This window comes from Silurus aristotelis, assembly GCF_946808225.1.
Source record: "Silurus aristotelis genome assembly, chromosome: 27".
In the NCBI taxonomy this organism is placed as follows: Eukaryota; Metazoa; Chordata; class Actinopteri; order Siluriformes; family Siluridae; genus Silurus; species Silurus aristotelis.
The window spans coordinates 13,295,166-13,308,119 of NC_139600.1; the positions used below are offsets into that span (position 1 = coordinate 13,295,166).

General features: G+C 36.3%; 1 protein-coding gene across 1 annotated transcript; it reads left to right on the forward strand.

Moving 5' to 3' along the window:
- Window positions 1–739: 739 nt before the first annotated feature.
- Window positions 740–10,511, forward strand: slc12a10.1 (solute carrier family 12 member 10, tandem duplicate 1; the record flags this gene model as incomplete). The annotated part of the gene is made up of 26 exons (XM_083533346.1): window positions 740–916; window positions 1,329–1,469; window positions 1,549–1,624; window positions 1,703–1,798; window positions 1,878–2,017; window positions 2,134–2,244; window positions 2,342–2,453; window positions 2,573–2,703; window positions 2,798–2,882; window positions 2,989–3,146; window positions 3,491–3,598; window positions 3,675–3,798; window positions 4,141–4,242; window positions 5,343–5,498; window positions 5,603–5,702; window positions 5,817–5,928; window positions 6,252–6,386; window positions 6,578–6,684; window positions 6,796–6,872; window positions 6,960–7,028; window positions 7,130–7,234; window positions 7,376–7,487; window positions 7,570–7,656; window positions 7,795–7,930; window positions 9,231–9,298; window positions 10,239–10,511. 26 exons carry the CDS (start codon window positions 740–742, stop codon window positions 10,375–10,377), a joined length of 2,964 nt encoding a protein of 987 aa, XP_083389472.1. The 3' UTR covers window positions 10,378–10,511.
- Between the last annotated feature and the right edge of the window lie 2,443 nt (window positions 10,512–12,954).

Here is a 12,954-nt window from a genome sequence, read left to right on the forward strand (position 1 = left end):
TTTTCCAAGCGTTTATCCTTTAATCACTTAATGTCATTATGTTTTTGCACTGCGAGATAAATCAAACTGATCTGCATTCAAAGAGAATCAAAAATAATTTAATCTTTAAAAGTGTTGGCAAATCCTAGAACACATTTTAGCTTGCTTCATAAATTGATTTTCTCCCAACAGTTTCTTTAGTGTTCACATAGAGAGATGTTGATTTAAACATCATTTATCTTTTTTTTTTATTACTGTGCAAATGACTCAGAGATTCAACAGGGGCTTATCAGCTAAAGGAAAACTGTGCTAATGCAGTTCATGCTGTGTATCCTACCTGAAAACCTGACACACCAGTGAATAATGTGTTGGCACATGTGATGATGTACACACAGGGAAAATTATGTTGATGAGCTTGTGATTCATTTGGTATAACCGCAAAAATTGCTTACATGCAAGGGTGAAAGGAAATACTCGGAAAAATGTGAATAGTAGTATTTAAAATATTGGAGGAATTAAGAAGATATTTAAATAGTTTGATTACAACTGCAGAAATCAGTTGAACCGATTTCTGGAACTGTTATTTCTCTCTTGAAGATTAACAAATGTTTTAATGGGGAACTTAAACTCCAAACACAAGCAGATGGATTTAAACAGCTTGCCTGAGGGACGCTTGTCTTTTACTGAAGAGGGGCCAAGACAGTACTCAGGTCAGGAAGGGGGTACTGTTGGAGGAAGGGGTAGTGAAATTAGCATCAGCATGGAATGGGAAACTCCTAAACAGGCACCTGATAACCAGACCTCGAGGCAGGACTGCCAACGACAGTCCATTTATAGCACCACGGATGCAGTGCCTCATCTGGAGTTTTACACCAACTCCATCGGAAGGCAACGGCGTAGCAGGCCATCACTAGACATTCTCCGCAAGGTTTCTGAAGTAAGTACCTTTCGCATACTTTATTCATTCTAATTGGCCCTTTGCACCTTTAAGGTCTATTCACAGGTCTTTCTTACTCTTATAATTACACTTGGTTTGTTGTGCTGGGGAACCTGTAAAGTTTCCATGTACAAAATCACACCAGAGTGTTTTTCTCTTATAGGGTTCCAAGTAGAAATGCTTGACAAGTTTGGTCCCCAAATATTAAAAGGTTATAGCACCCCAATTTACCTATCTATGGGTTTTATTATGTTACTGCCTAATGTTTTAAGATTAAAAATTAATCATAAGTCAAAAGTCATTCTCTCATTTTGTGGGGTATTAGCTTTCAGCACGTTTACATTAAGCTCAATAAATTAGCCAACAAAAAATAACGGTTTTGAAAAGTTTTTGATGTGTGTGTGAGATACAGGATTATGAATCGAATACTAACATGGGAGACATAAGATCTGAAAGCGACTCAGTGATCCAAGAGCAGGATGAGAAGCAGCAGAATGGCAGTAAAGGGAAGAACACCCAACCAGTCCGCTTTGGCTGGATCACAGGTGTCATGGTGAGGGTGACACCACACCAAACAACATTAATATAATCTCGGTAGAAATATTAATTCTTGTACACTTGTGGTTTTGCAGGTTCGATGTATGCTGAATATTTGGGGAGTAATCCTATTCTTGAGATTGCCTTGGATTACGGCACAGGCAGGAATCTGTAAGACAACATAAAGTGATTTCTTGTAGATGAGAGAATAATGTGTATGAACGATTTGAAAAACTATTCCTTTTGCAGTTATCACTTGGGTGATCATTCTCATGTCCGTACTGGTTACTTCAGTCACTTCATTATCAGTGTCTGCTATTTCCACCAATGGCAGAGTCTCCTCTGGTGAGTGGCAAATAAGTCTCCCCTCAGAGTTGTTTCAGGTTTTAATTACATTTACTAAATGATCTACTGTCTATTATAGGTGGTGCCTACTTTATGATTTCACGCACTTTGGGCCCTGAATTAGGGGGTCCCATTGGTATGGTATTCTCCTTCGCCAATGCTCTTGGCTGTGCTCTCAACACAGTGGGATTTGCAGAAACTGTCCGAGATCTTCTTATTGTAAGAAATAAAAAAATATATACCAAACCATAGTCTAAAAGCACATCTAAAGAGAAAGATGAATTCATTGTCTATGGTCTAGGTGACATATGCCCTCTGATTTTTTTTTATTAAAGAAATATGATGCTGTCGTTGTGGACGAAATCAATGACGTGCGTATTATAGGTGCAATCACAGTCACTTGTCTTTTGTTGATCTCCTTGGCTGGAATGGAATGGGAGTCAAAGGTAAATGTTTCTTGTCAAATCATCACTTTTAGTAACCTCTGTGTATTTGCTTTGGCATTTCCACTTTATGATGTTATCATTTCTCAACATTTTCTAGACTCAGATTGTATTCTTCCTTGTGCTGATTGTGACCTTCATAAACTATTTTGTGGGCACTGTGATACCAGCCACTCCAAAAAAGCAGTCGATGGGCTTCTTCAACTACAGATGTAAGTATTCATGATTATAAAGTCTTTCATAAGTGTTTTATAACAGTTCTTTCCCAAGTTATTTTTTTGTTGCCCAAGGGTTTTGCTTATTACTAATTTTGAGATACACTATGTTCCAGATGCCATATTTGTGGACAATTTATTCCCGAACTGGGGAGAGTCACAAGGAGATTTCTTCCAGATGTTTGCCATCTTTTTCCCTTCTGCAATTGGCATTTTGGCAGGTGCCAATATCTCTGGAGATCTAAATGTAATAGCAAGTTGGTATTCTGAACAATATTTTTAAGGAGTGCGTAGTGCTTTGACCCAAATCTGGTGGTGTGTTTTTTTCTTCCTCCCCCCAGGATCCTGAAACTGCTATCCCAAAAGGAACACTAATGGCCATCTTCTGGACAACCTTGAGTTATTTAGCAATAACTACAACTATAGGTAAGTGTTTAATTAATGGATTCATAAAGATAATGCACTATTAGTTCAAATATTGCATTTTTTCCACTCAGTGTCTCATAATTTCATTTGGCTTGCATATACTCAGGTGCATGTGTGTTGCGTGATGCTTCTGGAAACCTGAATGACAGCTTGCCAGTGAATTTCTCTGAACCATGTGAAGGTTTAGGATGCAAGCTAGGTTGGAATTTTACTATGTGTGAGCAGAGCCAGTCATGTTCCTTTGGCTTGGCCAACAATTTTCAGGTATTGCTTTTCTATAAATCTCGTCGCTACAATCTCCAAAAAGACCACCATCAAAATGTTCTGCTTATGTTCAGACTAGTTTATATTGTGAGTTTATAGCTATACCAGCCAAAGCATTAATGTGAGATCAGGAAAAAAAATTTCATTAATTGTAAGGGTGTAATTAACATCAGGGGGTTCAAAATTCGATCAGTGAATCATCGCCTGAATGGATTTGTACATTTATTGAATTAGGTGGAAAAAAGTGCACTTGACTGTACTGCTAAAAGTAGAGCTCATACATAATATGCATATAAGCTGGCAGGTCTGTTATTTTTTCTTCTTTTTCTTCATTAACATTTAAGGTGCTCAGTATGGTGTCGGGTTTCGGCCCCCTCATCACTGCTGGTATTTTTGCAGCCAGTTTATCATCAGCTCTTGCTTTCCTGGTTTCTGCCCCTAAAGTCTTCCAAGTAAGATGCAATACCAGCCACTCATGGCCAAGCAATATCAGTTAAAACATATTGTACATACTCACTGTATTATTAGTGTCTCTGCAGGGACAACATATATCCATATATAGGCATCTTTGCAAAGGGTTATGGAAAAAATAACGAGCCACTGCGTGCATACATTCTGACCTACTTCATTGCTTTGGCTTTCATTCTAATTGGTAAGTTTCAAATTAGACATGTACAGTACTTGATGTATTTATCTTTTTTTTTTTATGTAATGTTTCATTAATGTTTTGTTGTTAATGACTGAAATTTTGAATTTGAAATATTAATGAATATCTATGCACCAGGAAAAAAATTCTGGATTTTTGCTCTGTTTTTTTTTTTTGTTTTTTTAAATGATTTTTTTTTTTTACTGATACACTCTCTATTTTAGAAAGTTTCAACGCTAAATCTTCATGTTGCTTTCTTCTGTTTTTTTAATCAATTTCACAATGCAGTTTATCCCTTCCTACTCTTTATTATTTCCATATTTAATTTTATTCATGTTATTTTTTCAGCTGACTTGAACATCATCGCTCCTCTTATATCTAATTTTTTTCTTTGCTCATACGCTCTTATCAACTTCAGCTGCTTCCATGCCTCCATCATCAACTCGCCAGGTAAGAAACCATGTCAGACTGTTTTAAACCATCAACCTTTTCAATTTTAAGACTAGTTTTATGTGATGCTTGTGCAACATGACACATCAAATCACAACTAAAGCATACAGTTTATAACCAAATGAAGTTCACAGTATCTTACAAAATTGAGTACACCCCAAAACTCACATTTCAGCAACCATCACTAGAATAGAATTGAAAGTTGGATATAGTTTAGAGTAGTCAGTGTGCAGCTTGTACAGCAGTACAGATTTACTGTCCTCTGAAAAATAACTCCACATACAGCCATTAATGTCTAAATAACTGGCAACAAATGTGAGTACACCCCAAATGAACATGTCAAAACTGTGTCTAAAGTGTCAATATTATGTGTGAGCAACATTGCTATCTAACACTGCCTCAATCCTTCTGGGCATGGAATTCATCAGAGCTGCACAGGTTGTTGCTGGGATCCTCTTGACGTAATTGAGCTGCTAGATTTTATACACATGGTGCTTCTCCACCTTTCGCTCGAGGATCCCTACAGGTGCTAAACAAGGTTCAGATCTGGAGGCATACTTGACCATTCCATCCCATTCACCTTTAGCAAGGCTTGGTGGTGTGTTTGGGGTCTTTATCATGTTGGAAAACTGCCGTTCGACCCAGTTTCTGAAGGGAGGGCATCATGTTCCATGTCTCCTGGCAGCCGGCTTGCGTCTGTTTTTTGAAGCACAAGCCTTTTAAAATGTATAAAATGTAGCTCAGGTTACAGAGGTCATGAGCTCTTTAATTTTAATTGCTCATCTGTATAATTAAAATAAATGTAAGTAATTTTGAATAATTCAATTCATTGTTGTTTGTATTGCACTTTTAACAATAAACAAAATGTCCCATAGCAGCTTTGCACAGATAATGGGCTAATAAGATGTTCTTTATAAGTGTACGTTTGTCCCTGTCCCTGAATAAGGACTGCCTGTGATTGATTGAATGGTTGTTCACAATAGTGGATCACAGATATGATGATACTGGAGAAAGACATCTCATAGCCATAGTAAACTTTATTAATACTTATTTTATTATGTCATTTCTTACTACAAAACTTTTGTTACTGCCACTCACAGGATGGAGGCCATCTTTCAAATATTACAATCGCTGGATTGCTCTGTTCGGAGCAGTTATCTCTGTGGTGCTGATGTTCCTGCTCACCTGGTGGGCTGCTCTTATCACCTTTGGCATTATCTTGTTTTTATTAGGTTACGTTATATACAAGAAGCCTAGTAAGTACCTCATGACAGATTTGATGAAGTTTCGATCAATAGAAGATTCACAAAAATATAAATATAAAAAAAAAGGTCTTGTAATAGTCATGTTTTTCCCCCAGAGGTTAATTGGGGCTCGTCTGTCCAGGCCGGTACTTACAACATGGCTCTGTCCTATTCAGTCTCTCTTTCAACTGTAAAAGACCACGTCAAGAATTTCAGGTAAATCCTAAAGAAATACTTCAGTCACAACGGTCTGTAAAAATGCACTCTTCCCTATTTTTGTTTTGTTGTCTGACTTTTAATAATATTGTGGTGTCTTTCTCATTCCTTCAGACCACAGTGTTTGGTGTTGACTGGTCCTCCAAACTTGCGTCCAGCTCTAGTGGACTTTGTGGGCTCTTTCACAAAGAATGTCAGTCTTGTGATCTGTGGAAACATTCTCATGGTAAGAACATGGAATTTCATCAGGTTTTAAAGATGGATCATAGGAGGCAAGCAGACTTCAGCTTTCTCTGGGTGGGAATAAAAATATTCGATACTAGTTCATAATAGACAAATACAGGCCTGCAGGATACAATTTTATTAGTGCAGCGCTAATAACAATATACATTGTCATAAAGCAGCTTTACAAAAAAATGTATTGAGGTTAATTCATAAATCTATCCCTATAAGTTTATCATCCTCCCCTGGGGCAGCAACTAGGAAATATGTAAGGGAAAAAAAGAATGAAAGAAAATGATGGCTTAAGTAAGTGTTTTTTTTCTTTAGGATGAGAATAAGTCTGCCACATCCCAAACCAATATAGATCGATTAGTAAAATGGCTGAATAAAAGGAAGGTCTGTGCCTTCTACACTCCCTTCAAGGGAAACAGTTTGAGAGAAGGAACTCAGCAGCTCATGCAGGTAAGCTGATTTTACTCATTTATTTATTTATTTATCTTAATTCAGATTTTTTAAATTCTAAATCATAATTTTAATCCCCTTTTTTAATATATATATATATATATATATATATATATATATATATATATATATATATATATATATATATATATATATATATATATATATATAATATTGTTATGTCATTTAAGGCCTCTGGTTTGGGAAAACTTAAGCCTAATACACTGGTCATGGGGTTTAAGAATAACTGGAAGGAGTGCAGTCCTAATCATTTGGAAGATTATGTTAACACCATATAGTAAGTGAAACCCACATGCTACACAATCCAATTTTTACTTAGTTTATTTTTCAATATAAAGTTAAACTGTTTGACTTAATATTCAATCTGCCATTGAATTTTCCTTTCCAGTGATACATTTGATTATAACTATGGTGTGTGTATTCTAAAAATGATGGACGGACTTGACATTGCAGAAGAGTTTGCAGGTAACCATATTTCTGTTGACTTGCATTGTTTTTGGTTGTTGTTTGTACAAGATTAGTAGAACAATGACTATTCTCTTCATTTGATAGAAAACCAAGCTTTTGAGGCTGACGAGACTATCGAGTCGGAGCAGAAGCAGAATTTAGAAACAGAATCAGGTGAAAAAGAATTTAGAACCTTTTAGGTTATTAATTTGCCGTAAAATTTTCACAATATAACCAAATGTACCGTTTTCACATTTCTCTTTACTTTGCACCAGATGATGAAAAATCAAACCGGATTATTGACAATGAGATCCAAACAGTTTTTCAGAACAAACAAGGACAGAAGCCCATTGATGTGTACTGGATCTCTGATGATGGCGGTAAAAAATATATTTCCAAATATAGGACACGATAATAAATGTAGCGATAGTAATAATGGTTCTTTGAAGAAATCTAAATTGTAATTTAGCATTTGCCAAGTTTTTCAGTAAAAAACATTTACCCCTGACTTTTTTTTACAGGTCTGACTCTTTTGGTACCATATCTCTTAACTAGAAGAAAGCGCTGGAGAAGAAGTAAAATTCGTGTTTTTGTCATAGGGGAGCAGAAGACCATGGAGCATGAGCGCAAAGAGTATATTAATGTTTAGTGTGAATTCTTCATTGAAAAGAATATGTTACATTTGTTATACTGCAAATAATGAATCTTTTCTCAGAATGATGACTTTACTACAAAGATTTCGTTTGGATGTCCATGATGTCATTGTAATGACAGATACGGAAAGGTTGCCTTCCACCAAAAAGTAGGTTTTCAAAATTATACTTGACCAAGACGTCATCCCACATTTCATCATTTCTGATTGTCAGAGACTGCATGATTTCATGCCTAGAAGTAAATGGTCAGAAATCTACATTTAACTGCATTGTTTTCTTTTTTGCAGCTTGAATCGATTTGAGAGTTCTGTTGCCTCGTTCAGGTTCAGAGAGGAGCAGCAGAGAGGAGAGTCAGAGCAGCATCAAAACACTTCCTGTCCATGGAAAATTTCAGATAAACAAATGGATGCATTCAGGCTTAAGGTGTGTCTGCAACAGATCCAAGCAAGCAGTGTTGCCAATTAATACCTACTTAGACCCTGTTAGAAAGTTTTTTAAGTGCACAACACAGAGATTTCAACAACTTCTTTGTAGTTCATAAGGCTCTGCTGATCAAATTATAGTTGCTGGTTGTATGAGTTGTGAAAACAGGTTTAACTGATTGCACCAATTATGCATATAATGTGATTGCATTGTTTGAACTCCATAATCTAGAACACAACAATTATTAATATGCAGTGAATGTTGGGCCAATATTTAGTGTTATAGCTCAACCAGCATTAATCATTATATAGTTATGCAACAATATATAATTTCTTTTTTATATGGCAAACATATTTTGTACATTTTGGTCGTTAGTTTGGTTTAAACCTCTGTTCATAATAATATTTTATTTAGTTAATTTTTTCATGCAGCAACATCAGAGATAGATGTAATTACAGTAATGTAATTATTATCTTGGTGTCACCCAAATGAGAATTGGTTCCTCTTCTGAGTCTGGTTCCTCTCAAGGTTTCTTCCTTGTATCATCAAAGGAAGTGTTTACTTGCCAGTTGCCCCCGGGGCTGCTCATCAGGGGAAAATACACAAAGTTTACTATAAGTGAAGTCTATAATTCTTACATTCTGTAAAGCTGCTTTGAGACAATGTCCATTGTTAAAAGTGCTATAAAAATACATGTAAAAAAAACTGAAAAACTAGAGGGTGTGTGTAATTGAGAACAGCTGTGCATAGTACGAATTCTTTGCACTTTGGATTGTTGGCCATGGTCTATTCTGAGATGCGAGTTTTCTGGTGGATTTCGGTGTATCATGATAGAAGTGGTTTGAGACACACCTACTAGTCACCATTATTTTTTCCCACTGGTGCACTTGGTCTTCATTTTAAACCGTCTGGATATATTTACAAGTAATATAATAATAATAATAATAATAATAATAATAATAATAATAATAATAATAATAATAATAATACATGTCTTTCATTTCTTAACTCCCTAATGCAGATGTCTGCATTGTTGATATTTTATATTTGTTTTATACGACAAATAGTTTGTCATGCTATGAACAACAATGACTTCTTTCCATAAGAAATATGTTGTCTGTTATTTCATTATGAATCTATACCAAAATTTGGTTTTATCTTTAGATCATTTTCATTCTTCGTGTAGGCGTAGTATTGATATACAAACACAGTTTATCATGTTCATATGTTGAAATGAATGAAAATATTGACTAAATATTAATCCTTTTTGAATAATCCCTTCTTCCTTTTTGTCGTTTAGTCGGAGCGAAAGGTGAGATTGAATGAGATCATTAGAAGGAATTCCAATCAGGCTGCTCTGATCTTGGTGTAAGTACTGACCTCAGTCCATAAACATTAATAACAACATACACCTTATTACCGTGTTTCCTCAAAGATAAGCCCCGCCCCCCGAAAATAAACCCAGTTCAGATTAACAGTCACGGTAGTACAACACAAGATGATGTATTAAAATATAAAATATCTCTGTGGTCATAACATGGTTGATCAGTAACAGCGGATCTGATGGGGATATCAAATACAACAGCCTCTAGGATAAACATAGAATAGTGCAAAAAAAAGCCTGTGTACAGAGGGTCTTCAGGTTGAAACACCTTGACCAGACTGGTTTGAGCTGACAGGGAGTTGTTTTTTTTTTTTTGAAAACCAGAAGACGACCAGGTTTTGTTTTTTGTTTTTTTATCTTCAGCTGTCCAGCAGGAGTCTGTGCCAATGAAAGTCAATGGGGGAAAAAAAAAAAAAAAGGCATAATATAGGACATTTCTGGGCACTCAAACCATTATTCTTTGACCTCTCTCTAACATTTCCACCCACAGAACCTTTTTTTTTCCGCACCATTCTGTCTAAACTCAGACTGTGTGCAAATCCCTGAAGATCAGCAGCATCGAAAATACTAAACCATCCCATCTGGCACCAACAACCATGCCACAATCAGAGCCAAAATGATTTCCTTTATTGTGATCGTGACCTGAAGCCTATGTTGTGTAATTGCATAATGTAGCACTGTGCAGCTGCAACAAACTTGTTCAGGTTTTCCTGATAGATTGGATGTTGAGGTTATACAACAAGGTTTCACAAAACCTGAGGCTGAAATCACAATTAGCTTCCTGTAATTATTGAAGACGTGTTCGTTTCACAATTTCTCCCTTTAAATTAAACATGTTCACAAATAAATAAATGAAAAACGCAAAAGTCTATTTCTATTGGACTTTTTACCACAATGTTTAATCTATTTGTGTGTGTGTCTCAGTTCGCTACCTGTCCCTCAACGTGACTGTCCCAGTTCTCTCTATATGGCCTGGCTGGACACTCTGAGCTTTGGACTTCACTGCCCTGTCCTGTTTATACGCGGAAATCAGAAAAACGTGCTCACGTTCTACTGCCAGTAACACACCAAAAAACAATGGTAGATCAAATTACCAAATGACCTGAGACCTAGAAGAGAAAGAAAGTTCTCCTTCACTGACCGTTTAACTCAACGTGACAGATAATACGAAAGAGAACCAATGATTTTTGAAAACTACTAAATCCTCACTAATCCTTATTTAATTTGTTTTGGCTACAGTTTATATATAATCTAATGCATAATCAATTTATGTTCATTAACTAACAAAAAGTATACATCAATTTACAAACATAAATAAATAATTAACAAGCTTTGTAGTCTTAAATATAAAAAAAAATATTTAAGTATAGTTAATATTTTAAATATTCAGTATCGAGTCATTAACTTAATGGTACCATTACATTTTGTCAAGAAGTTGAACTGCAGGTTTTTCTCTATAAAATGAGATACCAGATTTGGAATCTCATGATTTCTAGAACTGTTCTATTTGGTATTTAGTATAAAAAATAAATACTGTATTAAACCCAAAGAGTACATTTTCATTTATGTTGACGAAGTAGTGTTCTGCACCAATACTGTTATCATTAATTCCCTAATGTAAAAATAAATGTAATTGCCATGAAATGAGAATGATGTGTTTTTGTGGCACATGATTCCTATTCTAGTGTGAATAAAGTAGAGTTGATGATATTTCTAGAGAAACAAAGACAAGAGACACCTGAACATTTTCTTATAAAAGGTAAACTGGTTCCCATTATTTATGCCATCATAATATTTAAAGAGAAAGAGAAAACATCACTCAAATGAGAGTTTTTTTTAATGGCTTCTTTTCCTAAATTTTTCTCACACATAATGACGAAGTAAAAATTCTAAAAATGCCTGTAAATGTTTTACAATAAAAGAGTTAAAATATCGTGTACATAATAAACAGACTTTGCAACTTGGAAAATAAGCTCAGGTGCCTCCCATTTCTCCGGATCAATGCTGAGATCTTTCTACTCTTTGGCTTGAGTCTACCTGTGGAAAGGCTCACTATAGATGGCCTCACAGCTGACAATGTATAACAAACAACAAAGCCATACTCTGTGTTTAAAGGAACTGAATACAGGATTGTTGCAAGGTACAGATCTGGGGAAGGATACAAAATATTGCTGCTGCAATGAAGAATCCCAAAAGCACAGTGAGCGCCATTATTCTCAAATGGAAGAAGTATGGTACAACCTGGACTCTTCCAAGAGCTGGTCACCTGAAGAAACTGAGCATTTAGGAAACCAAGTGACCAAGTCCCCACTGGTCACTCTGCCTGAGCTCCAGAGATACTGTGTGGAGATGGGACAAAGTCCTAAAAGGACAACCATCACTGCAAACCTCTTCCAATCTGGTCTTTATGGCAAAGTGGATAGATGGAAGACTGCTTGGAGATTGCCAACATGCACCTAAAGTAATCTTAGACTATGTGGAAAAAGAATATTTGGTCTGATGAAACCAATATTGAACTGTTTGGCCTCAACTGTATATGTTATGTCTGAAGTAAACCAGGCACATGATACCTGTCTCCCCCAGCACTGCAGCAAACGCCCTCTGATCCTCTGCTTGACCTGACCCATCAGCTCAGAAAACAAGAAAAGCATATGTCCATCTTATAAGATTTGTTTGTGGTTTTAAAACATCCAATTCCACATTTGCTGTTATTATTAGCTCCACTCTTCAAAGGTTTCCACTAGATTTCCAAGTGTGCTTATGGAGATTTGTGTTCATTCAGCCACAAGGGTGTTAGTAAAGTCAGGTACTGGTGTAAAGAAAGGAGGCCTGGGGTGCAGTCAGCGGTCCAATTCATCTGGATGTTGTTCGGTAGAGTTGAGGTCAGAGCTCTAAGGCAGGCCACTTAAGATCCTTCAATCAAACCCATATCTTTATGAGGTTGGCTTTGTGTACAGGTGCCTTGCTATGCTGGAACATGGTTTTAAACACGGAGTTCAAGTGAAGGGAAAATCTAATACAACCACATCCAAAAGACGTCCTATACAAGTGTGTGCCTCCAACTACCTGGTAATATTTTGGGGAAGAACCAAATGTGGCTGGAAAAGTCAGGTGTCACAATACTTTCTGTCCATCTAGTGTACTTCAAGACTTCTCAGTTGTGGAACTTTCACCTGATATCTAAACAGCCAAATGTCTGGCAGCCTTCAAATGACCTACAGTCAGGTCCATAAATATTGGGACCGACACAATTCTAACATTTTTGGCTCTATACACCAAATAAAATGAAACGAACAAGTTGTCCTTTAACTGCAGACTGTCAGCTTTAATTTGAGGGCATTTACATCCAAATCAGGTGAATGGTGTAGGAATTACAACAGTTTGCATATGTACCTCCCACTTGTTAAGGGACCAAAAGTAATGGGACAAAATAATCATCATATATCAAACTTTCACTTTTTTAATACTTGGTTGCAAATCCTTTACAGTCAATTACAGCCTGAAGTCTAGAACACAGACATCACCAGACGCTGGGTTTCATCCCTGGTGATGCTCTGCCAGGCCTCTACTGCAACTGTCTTCATTTCCTGCTTGTTCTTGGGGCATTTTCCCTTCAGTTTTGTTTTCAGCAAGTGAAATG